We start from the raw sequence: 16816 nt of genomic DNA, 5'->3' as shown, positions 1-16816 counted from the left end.
TAGGCCATCGGACTTCCGGTGACGGCGGGCGGGAGGTGGCCGCACAATGGAGGGCTCCCGTTCGGGAACGTCATTTTCGGGGCTTTAAGCCCGGTCCCAGGGTCCACGGAGGTGGCAAAAGCAGGAAGAAACAGTGAAGGCACAGTGAAGAAAAATGACGAGGGTAAGCAAAAAATCGTCCATAAAGAAAACAGCTGAAGGTCCGTCGGGGAGTGGAAAGGTCACCAAGGAAAATGGAGGCTTGAGCACCAGCGGAGGCCGCATTGCTTACGGCTGAAGAAATAACTAAGGTGATGGCTGCGGAATTCGAAAGGCAGTTTACAAGATACATGGAGACAATGGGGAAGGAGATGAGAGAGGTTTTGAGTGCGCTGGTGGAGGAGGCGATTTCCCCGGTGATGACGACGGTGGCGAGCGCAGTGGCGGAGGTGCGAGAGCAAGGGGAGGCGCTGAAGGAAGTGGAGGAGACGTTATTGCAGCACGGTGATCAACTTGCCTCGATGAGGAAGGCGATGCGGAAGGTGATGGACATTAACAAGGATCTGCGAGGAAAAATGGAAGACCAGGAAAACCGATCCAGGCGACAGAAGTTGAGGATTGCCCGAAGGAGTTGAAGGACCGAGGCCGATTGAGTATTATGCCACGATGCTGGCAAAACTATTGGGGGAGGAGGAGGATCCCTCCCAATATGAACTGGATCGGGCTCATCAGTCATGGAGGCCTGTACCAATGGCGAGTGAGCCGCCACGGGTAGTGACTCTGTGCTTCCCTAAATACAGTGTGAAGGAGAAGGTCCCGAGCTGGGCCAAGCAGAAGCGGGTGGTGCAGTGGGCTGGAGCTGGTATACGTGTATACCAGGACTTTACGGTGGAGCTGGCGAGGAGGCGGGCTGCCTTCAACCGGGTGAAGAGGGCACTGTACATTAGCATGGTGCAGTGCGGCATTGTATATCCAGCGAAGCTGAGGGTGACTTACAAGTTCAGGGACTTTTATTTTGGAATGGCGGAAGCAGCGGAGGAGTTTGCGAAGGCAGAAGGACTGTGGCAGAACTGAGAAATTGAGAAATGGCCATGTGCCGATGTGACCTCATGACTGACTATTTTCTTCTTTTTTTTTTGTTTCACTGCGTGCGGGTGTATGGGCTAAAGGAGCCAATGTTGTATATATTTGGACAAGGGAAGTGATGGGACTTTCACTCGAAATGAGGGCTCTTTGGGGTGTAGGTGGATATGCGGGGTTTGTGTGCTAAAAGGGGATTTCTGGGCTTCCCTAGGGCCGGGCAAGGGGGAAAGGGATCCGGGCGGGGGCCTCCACGCTGGCCAGTTTAAGCTGGCCAGTGAACGGGAGTGAGATGGGGGAGGGGCTGCGGCCATCGGAGCCTGGCAGAACAAGGTCTGAGTGGTCTAGCCGGGGTGGAAAGTTGGGAGGGGGGGGGGAAGGAACCGAGGTTGGGGGGAGGAGTTTTACAAGAGGCAGTGGACGTGAGGAGTTGGAGACTGGGGGGGGGGGGGGGGGGGGGGCGTTGTACAACTCTTGGGTATCATGTACGGTACTCTTTCAGAGGTTGGATGGCGTTGAGTGTAGGGGGGGAGGGGGAGTAGACTATGGGTCAATGGTGACCATGGGCGGTCCCAGACTCCTTTTTCTTTTTCTCTTTTTTTTGTTTCCACCGTGGGAGGGTTTGTTTTATTGGATGCATATATTAACAGGTGGGCCGTTGTTTGGGGTGGTGGGATGATGGGATCGTTGGTATTGTTAAGGAGATTGATTTAGTATTTGTTACCGTTTACTGTTTGTGGGTGGGGTGTAAATTTTGAAGGAAAATGGAGAATAAAAACATTAAAAAAAAAAGAGTAGGCCATCTGGCCCCTCGAGCCTGCTCCTCCATTCAATGAGATCATGGCTGATCTTTTGTGGACTCAGCTCCACTTTCCGGCCCGAACACCATAACCCTTAATCCCTTTATTCTTCAAAAAACTATCTATCTTTATCTTAAAAACATTTAATGAAGGAGCATCAACTGCTTCACTGGGCAAAGAATTCCATAGATTCACAACCCTGTGACTAGTGGTGCGCCTCGGGGGTCTGCGCTGGGACCACACCTTTTCACAATATACATTAATGATCTGGAGGAAGGAACTGAGGGCACTGTTGCTAATTTTGCAGATGATACAAACTACATCTATAGAGGGGCAGGTAGTATTAAGGAAGCAGGCGGGCTGCAGAAGAACTTGGACAGACTAGGAGAGTGGGCAAAGAAGTGGCAGATGGAATACACTGTGGAAAAGTGTGAGGTTATGCACTTTGAAAGGAAAATGGAGGCATAGACTATTTTCTAAATGGGAAAATGCTTAGGAAATCAGAAGCACAAAGGCACTTGGGAGTCCTTGTTCACGATTCTCTTAAGGTTAACGTGCAGGTTCAGTCGGCAGTTAGGAAGGCAAATGCAATGTTAGCATTCATGTCAAGAGGACTAGAATACAAGAGCAACGATGCACTTCTGAGGCTGTATAAGGCTCTGGTCAGACCCCGTTTGAAGTATTGTGATCCGTTTTGGGCCCTGCATCTCAGGAAGGATGTGCTGGCCTTGGAAAGGGTCCACAGGTGCTGAGGGAGGGAGAGGCGATACGGAAAGTGAACATTGCCATAGTTTGCTGAATGTTGTACCGCTGGCCAGGGGGTTTCTGCCAGGGCTGGGGGGAGTAATGGAGGGTGGCAAGGAGGTGAGCTGCGGGGTCGGGGTGGACAAGCATGGAGCACCATTGCCGCAGCTGGAAAGGCAGGCATGCAGCTACGCATGCTGCTGACAGCCCGCTGTGAACGTAGGGCCACGGATCGTATAGGTGTCCCTCCAGGCCAACTCCCCAGGTACCCTTTGGCCCCAACCGACCCATCAGCTGTTTGGGCGCACTCCAGTACAACCAGTGCCGTCTTGTTGGCTGGTATGAGTCTATGTGGTGAGTGGGGCGGCACGGTAGCACAGTGGTTAGCACTGTTGCTTCACAGCACCATGGTCCCCTTGTCAGCCTCCCGAGTGTTGAATCCTGCACTACTTTTCAATGGAATCGATCGTGTTCCACGTGGTGCCGGTGCTAGCCCCTCCACAGTTGCTGAATCGATCCAGGTTTGCCGCCAATTTTGCTGTCATGAAAGTCTATGAATCCTGCGTCAGCGTCAACACTTAGTCTCAGAAACGGAAAATTCCGCCCCTTACGTATGCTTCCTGTTTCTTTTTGAAGAGTCTCTCAATTTCCTCTGTCACCCATGGTTCCCTAATCTTTCCATTTCTGTCCTTCATTTTCACAGGGGCATGCCTGTCCTGCACACTAATCAACTGATCTTTCAAAAACTCCCACATAGGCAGCTCGGTGGTGCAGTGGTTAGCACTGCGGCCTCATGGCACCGAGGTCCCAGGTTCGATCCCGGCTCTGGGTCACTGTCCTTGTGGAGTTTGCACATTCTCCCCGTGTTTGCGTTGGTTTCGCCCCCACAACCCAAAAATGTGCAGGGTAGGAGGATTGGCCATGCTAAATTGCCCCTTAATTGGAAAAAATGAATTGGGTACTCTAAATTTATTTTTAAAAACTCCCACATATCAAATGTGGATTTACCCTCAAACAGCCGCTCCCAATCCCCATTCTCCAGCTCTTGCCGAATTCTGTTGTAGTTAGCTTTCCCCCAATTTAGCAACTTTGCAGAAGTGCTTTCCCTGGAAAACCTGGTTAGAATTGAGAACCCTGTGTGAGGAGTGTGCACCAAATAACTACGCGCCCTGTCAGGTAGTTACTTTAAATCTGCACAAGCATTAAGCCATTTATTTGGGGTGGGGGTGGGGGGGGGTGGGGGGGGGGGGGGGGTGGGGGATTGTGTTCTGCTTTTGCTCAGTCCTTTCCAATCCAAACAGAATATTGTATTGACAGCCAGACAATAGATTATTTTTAAAATTTGAAATATGATTAAATATTTTTTACGAGCGACTTGTAACACTGATTTGTTCTTTCTGTCACTGTCTGTCAGAGGAAACGAGAGAATCTATTACATCAGTTAGTCAGCAAGAGATGTTAGAGCAAAAACCTGAGAAAGAGACCATTATAAACAAGCTAGGTAAGATTGGGGCAGATTGATCTCTGAATAGACTTTATGAATAGCAATAGACAGAAAACTGTTAGTATATAATTCTGCAATGCTATTAGTTTAAAGCTAAAATTAAACAATTTATCATTTAAATAATTGGAAATTTCATGTTGCTGCTGATTTACATATCTTTAAAATACAAAATGAAAGCACAGCCTCCAAATTATGCAGTAGAAATCTAGTGTACAAATGTTTAATTGCTCATTAAAATGTATTTCACCCCATTTTAATTTTGACTTTCATTCATGTAGTTCATTCTTCGAGTAGCTTAGCAGAGATAGTAACTTGTGTATTGGGCCAGGGTTTAGAGAAACCCAAAGTGTATCATGGAGTTCACCTGACCCACAACTTTTAATAGATTGTGGTATGGGGAGCATACGGCCCACTCAAGGATAATCCAGGGAACTACAGGCCGGTGAGCCTTACGTCAGTGGTAGGGAAATTACTGGAGAGAATTCTTCGAGACAGGATCTACTCCCATTTGGAAGCAAATGGACGTATTAGTGAGAGGCAGCATGGTTTTGTGAAGGGGAGGTCGTGTCTCACTAACTTGATAGAGTTTTTTGAGGAGGTCACTAAGATGATTGATGCAGGTAGGGCAGTGGATGTTGTCTATATGAACTTCAGTAAGGCCTTTGACAAGGTCCCTCATGGTAGACCAGTAAAAAAGGTGAAGTCACACGGGATCAGGGGTGAGCTGGCAAGGTGGATACAGAACTGGCTAGGTCATAGAAGGCAGAGAGTAGCAATGGAAGGATGCTTTTCTAATTGGAGTGCTGTGACTAGTGGTGTTCTGCAGGGATCAGTGCTGGGACTTTTTCTGATTGTAGTATATATAAATGATTTGGAGGAAAATGTAACTGGTCTGATTAGTAAGTTTGCAGACGACACAAAGGTTGGTGGAATTGCAGATAGCGATGAGGACTGTCAGAGGATACAGCAGGATTTAGATTGTTTGGAGACTTGGGCGGAGAGATGGCAGATGGAGTTTAATCCGGACAAATGTGAGGTAATGCATTTTGGAAGGTCTAATGCAGGTAGGGAATATACAGTGAATGGTAGAACCCTCAAAAGTATTGAAAGTCAGAGAGATCTAGGTGTACAGGTCCACAGGTCACTGAAAGGGGCAACACAGGTGGAGAAGGTAGCCAAGAAGGCATACGGCATGCTTGCCTTCATTGGCCGGGGCATTGAGTATAAGAATTGGCAAGTCATGTTGCAGCTGTATAGAACCTTAGTTAGGCCACACTTGGAGTATAGTGTTCAATTCTGGTCGCCACACTACCAGAAGGATGTGGAGGCTTTAGAGAGGGTGCAGAAGAGATTTACCAGAATGTTGCTTGGTATGGAGGGCATTAGCTATGAGGAGCGGTTGAATAAACACGGTTTGTTCTCACTGGAATGAAGGAGGTTGAGGGGCGACCTGATAGAGGTCTACAAAATTATGAGGGGCATAGACAGAGTGAATAGTCAGAGGCTTTTCCCCAGGGTAGAGGGGTCAATTACTAGGGGGCATAGTTTAAGGTGAGAGGGGCAAGGTTTAGAGTAGATGTACGAGGCAAGTTTTTTATGTTGAGGGTAGTGGGTGCCTGGAACTCGCTACCGGAGGAGGTGGTGGAAGCAGGGACGATAGTGATATTTAAGGGGCATCTTGACAAATACATGAATAGGATGGGAATAGAGGGATACGGACCCAGGAAGTGTAGAAGATTGTAGTTTAGTCGGGCAGCATGGTCGGCACGGGCTTGGAGGGCCGAAGGGCCTGTTTCTGTGCTGTACTTTTCTTTGTTCTTTGTTGTTCTACAGGTTTGGTAGAGCAGAAATGGAAAAGTATTTTTTAAAACAAAACAATGTTTATTCTATGAACCCAAGTTAACCTTTTTAAAACATACAGTGAACATCTTAGCAACCATCAATTCAAATACAACCCCCAAAGAATACAACACTAAGTAATCCTTAATAACTTCCCAAACAACATCCAGAAGACAAAAGAAACACCTTTTAACAGGAGCACATCAGGTATACATTCACTACTGAGAACATTTATAATTCTGAATTCACCAAATGATTAAGAGATAGTCTTTTCATGGCAGAGAGATCAACAGTACACCTGCTCTGTCTGGCTTCAGCTCCAACACTGAAAACAACTAAAACACACCCTGCAGCAAACAGCCTAAAACGAATGTAAAAAGCTGACAGACAGCCCAGCTCCACCCACACTCTGACATCGCTGCAGTAATATGAGCAGCCAAACATTTCTTAAAGCGACATTCTCATGACACCTGATTTAGATGAACAGTTTAGTGTGTACTAAAATAGCATGAAATTTCTCCCTCGAGTAACTCACCGTATATGTGTATGTTCATATGCACAGCGCATTAAAAACCCTGCAGTGATTTTAAAAAAAAAATATGGGTGGAATTCTCACATATTGAGACTTAAGTGCTGTGGCAGGCTAGGAACATGGTATGTTTCTCGCTGCAGCAGCTGGCAGGAAAACACGCTGCATAGGCGGTACTGTAGCACGGTGGTTAGCACTGTTGCATCACAGCACCAGGGACCTGGGTGCCATTACTGGTTGGGGGTCACTGTATGTGCGGAGCCTGTACGTTCTTCCCATGTTTGCGTGGGCTTCCTCCATGTGCTCTGGTTTACTCCCACAAGTCCTGAAAGACATGCTTGTTAGGTAAATTGGACATTCTGAATTCTCCTTCAGTGTACCCGAACAGACGCCGGAGTGTGACGACTAGGGGATTTTCACAGTAACTTCATTGCAGTGTTAATGTAAGCCTACTTGTGACACTAATAAAGATTATTATTATCTTCTGGCCCCGACTTTATTAATTACGCATCTGGGTGTTTTACGTTGTATTCAGTGATGGGGCATAGTCTGTTGTTGTGTCTGGGTGCCATATTGAAAAGGTGTCCAACATTAGTGAAGAAAAAAGATGAACCTCCTGAGAACGATGATGGACCTCCAGGAACATTCTGAGGCTGGAAGATGGACCTCCTCCAGGACACCCACCCATTGCTGTGGTGTTCCAGGGTTGTGGGTGGCCTCAATAGTGCACTCCAGAGGCAGCCCCAGGCATTGTTTAAAAATGTTTTTAAAAAGATTTTATTCTCCTTTTTCACAATTTCATCAAATTTCCACCCACCAACAAATAATCAACGGTAACAAATACAATGGCAATCCCCTGGCCAACAATCTCTTTATCCCACCCACCCCGAAACAGCCGCCAACATTTTAAATGCAAAACACAGAAGAAAAAGAATCAGGAATCCACCATCAACCCATATGTTGGAGGGAAGAAAAACCTCAAAGTCTGTTCTCGACCGCGTGGTGTTGGTAAAACTTTGTTTAATTCGGAATAACTGTGTGCACACAGGAGAGATAGATTCTGCAACAATCATGTAGCTCGCAAAAGTCAGCTCTGCCTGTCCTCAGAATTACATGCATATATATTTAAAGTTCTTCGGAGTCACAAGCAGGTATTGACGCCACTGAATCATTCGGAACAATACAAAGCGATCAGGATGCATATTTTCTGGTCCCCGTAATGGGAAAACGATTAAAGAATACAATGTTTTCATCTTTATTATACCAATCCTGATACATATAGAATTTCTTCCACTAACACTCCCCCCTGATGGCTCTTGGTAATTTACATACCCAAGAAAGCCATATAAACGCTCCCCTCTCTGTGTGCTTCCTTTGGTTGAAAACATATTTTATAGCTATCTTGTGGATTCATCATGCCTGCTCGCCCATGGGTGACTTCCTACCGTTTTACTTATTTGTTGAAGACATCGACCGCACCTGATCTCATCGGGTGGCCAGCTCTCCGGTTCCACGGAACGTGTTCTGAACAACATGGCTGTAAATTCCAGCCACTCCTTTCTCCTCCCGTCCCCCATCTCGGACGAATGCCATTGGGATGTACGGAGGGGCAATTGGCCTTTCCCCTGCCTTTCTTTGCTTGCAGCACATAACTGTTGCCCATATCAGTACAGCACATGTCCCCAGGGTTATCCCTAACCTCACTGTCTCCCATCCGCCTGCTGAACGACCCCCTCCGAATATGTCCCACCAGTGGTGTGCCCCTGAAAGTCCTATCTTGATGACGGTCTGGAGCGCTAATTTCACCTGAATTCTCCCCTTGCTAGTTTGTTCTGCAGACTGCCTGGTATAATCCTGGGCTAATTCTGTGGCGCGTTTCATTGCCTCACGAATTATAATGCCCGGTGTCTTGTCAATGTACAGGGAATCGTCCCACCAGGCTCCGAATAAATACCCTGTTGTGCTCCCTGACAAGTGAAATTCTCCCACTGTCAGTGAGTCTGTGACTTGCAAACAGAAGCTGTGGCTGCTACCACAGAGTAAACCCCGAGATGATCTCCGTCTCCGGCATTGTGAAGCACCACTGTGTCGGCCCCACATGTATAGCTTTGAAGGCTTCCCATAAAGGCAGTATGTTGACCATCACTTTGCTGGTATTAGACAGGGACTGGAGGGTTTTACATGCACACACGATATAATGTATTGATTCTGAACAGCACTCCGCAGTGCTTATGTATGCCAAACCTTCGCTGTGTGCAATGTACCCCTGGATCCAGTTCGATAGACCCAGCCCTCCTGTACTGTCCCCAGGGATTCAAACCTGTAACTGTCCTCAAAGGTGCCCTTTGTTTGACTTTCCTGAGGTACCACCATTCTGAATCTCATCCCTCCCTCAATTGGTTCGTCACCTGGCCTGGTGACCACAAGCTCATGCCTGCCCCTATGTAAATTTAAGAGATTTAGCCTGTGTAGGGAGGCGAACAGATGCCGTGGGATGGTTCCAAATCGTAAGTCTGTGATGTCAGCTTTGATACCGTCAATTGCATCCCTTGCCAATATATTGCAAGCCCTGCCTTTTGTTTGCTCTTCTGTGGTGTTAATTATTCCAGCTGATAGCATATCTAAGACTCGCACTAGTCCTTCTTGTAGGTTTATGGCAGTCAGTGCGTATTCAGTCCCATAAGCTCCATACTGAAGCCCCTTTCCTACTTCGGCTGCTACCCAGGAAGCATAACTGTTGGCCTCCACTAACTGTGCTGAATTCATAACAGAATGTGCGCTGCCAAACAACCCGCCAAGTCCCCTCTGATACTGCGTTTGCTGCGCCTGTATAACTTTGATTTGGGGCGATCCTGTAGGTATAGTCGTCTATGGCTTCCTGCAGTCTGGTCTCTGCCCAAATGAGAGCACTAGGGTGATCATAGCATTTGGAGCGCAAAACGTCCAATAACCTTGTAACGTTATATGTGACTTCTAGCGACACCATGGTGACATCATGTAGTAGTAATTTTGGCTGCCCAATCCTAACTAACCCGTCCGGGGGAAGTTCAACCATATGGGGGCATTTCATGGGCTTTTGATATCCACAAGTGCTGAGATTGTAGCATCTTACATCTTTACATCCTAATCTGTCTATCACATGGGTGCAATATTCCTGACAGTACAACCCTCCAAGGCCAGGCTCCCACAGAAAGGGGGTCAGACTGGCCCATCCGGCTGTTATATTTAAATACGGACCAAATACCCAAGCTTCCCCTTGTGATCCTGTTACATTGCATGTATATCCCCACATTCCCAAACCCGTGTGTACATCATAAATCCTCTTTATGAGCTAATGTCCTTCAGTGTCCAGTTCAGTTTTTAGTCCCAAGTCGGAAGGGGTGGCAAACCACCCTCCTCCCGCACGTGTCTTCAGAAAGTGCCACCCTGTAGGTCGCTTAATGCTGTTTGTCCCCCAGTTGGCATTGGCCCAGTCGCAGCCTGCATCCTTGAGTCTGATGGGTGTACCGGGTCTTTCAAGGGGCACCGAAACTGTGCACTCTGCCACCGTCCTTCCCCATACGGTCGTGATCACTTGGGTTCGGTGGCTGTCCGGTATGACCCTCTCCGAGATCCACGAGGTTGGTTTCTTTATCCATTCCCCCGTTCCTTCTGTGGGGAGTTGCACATATTGCCCCGGGTACAAGCATGTGTGGTCGCTGATGAATACCGTGGGTGCCTCCTAGGTCTGTCCTAGTCGTATCCACGGAAGCAGGAATCTGTAACAAAAGATGGTATGAACCCCTCATAACCGGGGGAAGTTAGACCTCCTTTGGTTCCTTGTACATTTTAATTTGAGTATAATGCTTCCACTTCGGCGTACCTTTCATTTCAATTAAGGCACATGTATCCCCTGCAACAATCACTCCATGCGGTCCCACCCATCTTTCTGGAAGTACCTTAATCATGACTCTGTCCCCAGCCTTTGGGGTCTGGCTGTGGATGCAATCCCTTTCGTTCTCCCAATCTCTCACTCTCGGTGTGTTAAACTGTGCAGCTGCTCCGCTAGGAGCCTGATAAATTTGAACACTCTCTCCCTTGCATTACAGCTCTCTGTTACTATGTCCTCTGGGAGCGCTATAGCTCTCCCGGTCATGAATTCGAATGGCGTCAGTCCTGTCCCCCTTGCTCCTGTGGCTCGCATTTTCCTGAGTACGGTGGGTAAAATCTTTACCCAACCCTGTCCTGTGTCTACTAAAGCTTTTGTCAGACCGTTCTTAAGGGTACGGTTTGTCCTTTCAATCATGCCGGAACCCTGGGGGTGATACGGGATGTGAAATCGCTTTTTGACCCCTAGCAGGGCACACGCCTGCTTCATTACCTTGCCCGTGAAATGAGTGCCCTGATCTGAATCTAGCTGCAGTGGGACTCCCCACCGCGGAATTACTACTTCTGCCAATATCCTGGCCACTGTCCCTGCTGTCCAGTCCCTGCAGGGGAATGCCTCCACCCACCGGGTGAATCTGTCTATAATAACTAAGCAGTATCTTTATTTTGTGACTGCGGGAGTGGTCCGCTGAAATCTATCTGCAGTTGCTCCCATGGCCCCTGCGGTCTGAGGTGAAACCTCATTCTTATTTTTTGGGATTTTGCTGGTTCGCATTGGGCGCAGGCTATACACTGCTGGCAGTGTATTGCTATCTCTCAACCCATCCCTTTCCACCACCAGCACCTATACATTTGTTCGATCATTGTGTCCCTACCAATGTGAGTTATTCCATGGTAAACCTTTAATAATGTCTGCCTTATACACCTGGGTGCAACTACGCGCCCCTCCTTTCTCCAGATTACATCTGGATCGTGTTTCGCCCCCTCTCGCTTCCACTCCTCTTTCTCTTCCTCCCCCGCTGTTGCCTGTAACCTTCCCATGCTGTCTGGGTCTGGTTCAGGTGCCGCAATGGCTGACACTACTTCCCCTGGGCCCTCTGGGATCTGCTCGGTAAAGGCCTTTGCTGCCCTATCGGAATAATCATTGCCTTGCTGTTGCGGGGTTTGTATCTTTTTATGGGTGGCTACTTTGATTATGGCAGCTTCTGCTGGGGCTCTGGCTGCTTCTACCCGTTCTCGTATGTGCTGCTCATGTTGCACATGCCTCCCTGATGAAGTTATGTAACCTCGCCTAGCCCAAGCTACCATATAGTCATGAATCACTCCAAAAGCATACCGGCTGTCTGTTCACCCTCTTTCCTCCTGCTAATCTTAAGGCTTCTGTGAAAGCAATTAATTCTGCTACCTGAGCTGACCAAGTCCCCGGAATCTGGCTTCCCCTTAGTACTGTGCCTATTTTATTCACTACTGCCCATGCGGTACGGGGCACCCCCTCATGATATTTCCGGGACCCGTCCACAAATAATTCCTATACATCTTCCCCTCACAGGGTATCCTCTGCTATCCCACCACTCTCGCTCTCATCGACCTCCACACAATTATGCTCGGTACTTTCTTTAACCATCATGGACGCAGGGTTAAGGGTTGAATCTTTAACTATCTGGATTCTTTTGTCTGCCGGGAGTACAATGCTTTCCCATTTAGCTCGGCGACTATCTGAAACTGCCCTTAATTTCCCTGCTTCTAATAGCTGTACTATGGAATGAGGGGAGTGAAGGATAACGTATTCTAAGAGAGTCACTGCTTCTGCTGTCTCTATCGCCCACGTGGCACAATCCAGGGCTTGTGCACATCGATGTAAGCCTGCCACCACGGGACCCCATCTACATGAGTAATAGGCTACTGGCCGCATCTTGTCCCTGTGTTTTTGACCTACCACCGCTGTATAATGTCCCCCCTGATTGTCACAGTAGAGGTGAAACGGTTTAGTCGAATCTGGCAACCCTAGGGCTGGGGCTAAAGTGAGGGTCTGCTTTAATTTGTTAAAGGCTGTGTTTTGCTCTGGGCCCCACTCGACTTGCTCCCGGGACTGTCTCCCTCCCCTGGTCAATCCTTGCAATGGCTCTGCAAGTTCGGAGTAATTCTCGATAAAGTTCCTACAGTAGTTGAATAGCCCCAATGCCTGCCTAACTCCTCTTATGGCCTGAGGTTTTGGCATTTCTAAAATAGCTTTCTTCCGATCCCCTGGAATCTTTCTCTCCCCTTGTTTAATGTGGTATCCCAAATACACCACCTCTCCCCGCCCTAACTGCGCCTTCCTGGTGTTGATCTTAAGGCCAACTCACTGTATGGTTGCTAAGGTCTGGGTGAGGGCGATGATGTAGTCTTGCTCCCCTACTGAAGCTATTAGGATGTCGTCGACATAATGGAGTATGGTATTCTGTGTCCCGCTAAGATTCACTTGGGCGACCACCTCGGCCATGTGCCTATGAAAAATGGCCGGACTATTGTGAAAGCCTTGGGGTAATCTAGTCCACGTATACTGTTTTTCTCCTACTGTAAAAGCTAATTTGTCCTGATGCTTTTCCCCCATTGGAATAGACCAGAACCCGTTGGCTATATCTAAGACTGAGAACACATTCTGTTTTGGGCGAAGTTTATTCCAAATAGTGGTCAGATTTGCCACAATGGGTATTCCCTTACCGCGTGCTTGGTTAAGCTGGTGTAATCTACCGTCAGTCATTACGAGCCGTCTGGCTTTCTCACCGGCCAAATTGGGGAGTTAGTGGATGAGTGGGTCTCTTTTACTATCCCCTGGGCTTCTAATTCTTGTACTATCTCCCTCACTGCCTCGGTCGCTTCCTGTTTTATAGGATACTGCTTATGTGGTGGGTGTGGGTCTCCGGTGATGGTGACTGGAGTCACCTCCAGGCTCCCACGATCTTGCTTGTTTCTGGCCCATACTGCTGGATACGCTTGTGCTGTTATTCCCCACATCCCCTGCTGCCCCCAGTAAATGGTGACTGAAGCCATGCTGTGGATGCGATGCCAGGCCTTTCTTCCCCATCGACCTATATTGTATGGCCCTTTCCAATCATTGGCCTGTGTTTTAGTGTTTATTACTGCTCCCAATCGCTCTCGCCAGTCTATTCCTAATATAGTCCCCTCAGCAGTCTTGCATACCCAGATTTGGATTCTAACCATGAAATCCCTGATTTCTAAAAGGGTGGGTTTGCTTAATGTGGCTACATGGACCCCATCCCCCACCCCCCTGATCTGGGTTGTGTGACCGGTTAAGGGTAAATCTATATCGGTGATGGATATTGCGGCCCCAGTATCTATTAACATTGTGCACGGCTGGCCCCCTAACAGCGCATCAACAAATATCCGGGAGTCCCTTTCTTTACCAGTGAGGGCTGAAATGTGTCATTGCTTTAGGGCACTGAACATCTTGGCTAAATCCTTAGCTGAAACCTGTATTACCGATCCTGGGGCACTCGACCCCCACTGCCGTTTAGGGCTGTGGGACCCTGACCTTCCTTGCCCCCTCCCTTTGCCCAACAATTATTCTGCTCGTGTCCTGGTCTCGTGCAATTCAGACACCTTGGGAGTCCCTGTTTGGGTTCTTTCTTACTTTTACACTCCCTTGCGAAATGCCCTTCTTTCCAGCATTAAAGGGATACAAATGATGCTTACACTGGTCTCTGGCAGATCTTCCGACCTGCCATGGTGGGCACCAGTGGAAAATACTGCCGTAAATTCACACCTGTGTGAAACCAATTTTTGGGCTCTCACCTTTGAACACATTGGCAGGGGCTTGGGAGAATCCCAACCTCTCTCTCTCTCTCTCTCTCTCTCTCTCTGCAAACCAATGGTTCCAAATTATGGGTCATTAGCTCCAAAGCACAATGAAGACTGGGGGATTGGAGAATCTGACAGGACAGTTCTGCGACTGGCCCTGAGGCATCATGATATGTGTGTGCATGATTGGGTAGCACTTGCTGGGCAATTCTAAATGTGCCAAAAGCTACATTATCAACCAATCTAAGATAATTGGTTGACCTTGTAACATGGCACATTTACACTTTTTGGAAGTGACATACACTCATGTGCAGGGATCTTTCTCTGCAAACAAAAGGAACATGTTCCAACTTTGGACTATTTTTGAATTACCTGGGTGCATTTTCCCCCATTGCTTTTGCCATTACAATGCCGTGGCTAATCAGAGTCAACTTTCCAACCTATCTGTATGCTTTTCTGCTGTCGTAGAAACTATTGTGATCATTTGAAATTTTATTTTCTTGCATTTGTCCTTTTGAGTCCAAGACTAAACATTTTGGCAACATGTCTCTCTTCAGCAATATTCTAGTTCTACCAAGTGACATTGAATATGCATGGAAGCTGAAGGTTAAAGCCATCTCCTAAAAGTGGAATGCATTGCAACTGGGTTTGCCACTTTCCGCAATTTATACTCAACTTGACATTTATGTAGAGCACAATATATTCATTTGTATTATATATGTTATAACCTGCCTGAATACTATTGGCTGGGGACTATTGGGGATCCCATAACTCTTGGGGAGTATGAGCTTCCGCCAATGAGGGGGGTGGGGGAAATCATTAGCAGTTTTACTTGCATAAATAGAGCTGGCCAGTGTGGTACCAGCTAGAGGAGTAAAGCAGTGGTGAAGTACTACTACTGTATATATAAAATTGTAAATAAAGTTATTTTCTTTTGACTCTACAAACTCGTGCTGGATTCTTCACGGCCCTCACAAAAATATATATATTTTGTCCTGGAGCCAAGACCTCGCTCTATATTTTTAAAAATAAAATATGCATAGCCAATTTATAAACTCTGTTAAATTGGACAAAGGCAGACAATGACTGAAGCCATTGCTGGCTACGACTCAAACACTTGGGAACTTCCTGGCATTCAGAGTAGCTCCTATTTTCATTATTCCTGAAGATAAGTTAACAGTCCTGTGTGTGCAGAGACCAAATTCGAAAGGAGTTGTACAAAGGCCATTTACATTTCTAAGGTGAGACCCAGCCAACAGCGAACCTGTCTGATAAGATAAAGGACCCTGAAATCACCTTTGAAATTGCTGATGGTTGAAACATTATCTGTCTCAAGAATCTAGACAAAGTAATTTACATCCTATGTCCAGTCAAAGTGGAGAAGTGGAACCATGGGTAGATGGTGGCGTATTGTCACGAGAATAATCCACAGACAGAGGGGCAGCACAGCTCCAGTTACCGGTTCAGTTCCGGCCTCGGGTGACTGTCTGTGTGGAGTTTGCACTTTCTCCCCGTGTCTGCATGGGTTTCTTCCGAGTGCTCCAGTTTTCTCCCACAATCCAAAGATGTGCAGGCTAGGTGGATGGGCCATGCTAAATGGCCCCTTAGTGTCCAAAAAGCTTAGGTGGGGTTACTGGGTTACGGGGATAGGGTGGAGGAGTGGGGTGCCATTTCCAGGCGCTGCAACAGACCTGATGGGCCAAATGGCCTCCTTCTGCACTGTAAATTCTATGATTCTGTGAGACCTAGGGTAATACTGTGGGGACCGGGCTTGAATCCCCGCAGCAGATAATTCAATAAAAATCTGGAATGAAAAGTCTAATGAGGACCATGAAACCATTGTCGATCATCAAAAAAAATCCCCATCTGGTTCACTAGTGCCTTTAGGGAGGAAAATCTGCCACACTTGACGGCAATTAGGGATGGGCAATAAATGTTGGCCCAGCCAGCGACATCCACAATCCCTGAATGAATAAAAATTGCCAACCCCCACATCTCTTCTCCCCCCCCCCCCCCCCCGATGGGGGTACCAGTCTTCCTGCCTGGTGTCTTTTATCAGCTGAGCTCTGTCCAGGTTGAAATTGCCTGCCTCCCTGCACTCGCCATCTACACACTGGAACTTCTGAACTTTTCTACCAGTGCCTACAAGAGTAACCATCTCCATGTGCCTATCCCATCATGGAATTCATCTCTACTGAAAAAGTGGATTACCCAGCATCCGTCTTCAACCTGCCGACTCTCTGAAAGCTTACAACATTGGGCTTTTGATTCTGGACTCACTTGAAACAATACTTTTTTTTCTGTGCTCTTTGTTTTCTTAATCTTTCTGTTCCCAATTCTGTCTTTATTGTGTGAATGAAAAGGAGGCCATGTTGTGACCCTCTTCTTGCGTTTGTGTGTGCAAATAAATCAAACCGTTTAGTTAATTGTGTCTCATGTTTGTTGTGGCGTTATTAATAGAAAATTTAATCCCATCTAAAATATGGGGTTGGGTAAATATGCCACCGTATTTAAAGGGTAAATCAAAAATCGAAACATCCTTCTGTTTACTCCTGGTTGGAGGTGGAGAAATCAGGCCTGTTTAAATTATACACTTCTGTCTATAAAAATATTGTGTATAGTTCTGTCCCAACTACAATGACAATAGCAGGCCGTTGGTCACATATTAATCAA

At 47.3% G+C, this 16816-nt stretch overlaps 1 protein-coding gene across 3 annotated transcripts in view; it reads left to right on the top strand.

The window, feature by feature from the left end:
* traf3ip1 (TNF receptor-associated factor 3 interacting protein 1) overlaps window positions 1-16816 on the top strand; it is a 290175-nt gene that overhangs the window by 117545 nt on the left and 155814 nt on the right. Inside the window, exon 8 of one of the 3 annotated variants that reach the window (XM_072481192.1) lies at window positions 4018-4104. The exons of the other annotated variants lie outside the window; for them this stretch is intronic. Coding sequence (XP_072337293.1) covers window positions 4018-4104 — 87 coding nt within the window. The remainder of the gene's footprint in view (window positions 1-4017; window positions 4105-16816) is intronic. 3 annotated transcript variants of the gene reach the window in all.

Source organism: Scyliorhinus torazame, chromosome 2 (genome assembly GCF_047496885.1).
Source record: "Scyliorhinus torazame isolate Kashiwa2021f chromosome 2, sScyTor2.1, whole genome shotgun sequence".
Classification (NCBI taxonomy): domain Eukaryota; kingdom Metazoa; phylum Chordata; class Chondrichthyes; order Carcharhiniformes; family Scyliorhinidae; genus Scyliorhinus; species Scyliorhinus torazame.
The sequence above is the reverse complement of the archived record's forward strand: the minus strand, read 5'-3'. Positions and strand labels throughout refer to the sequence as shown.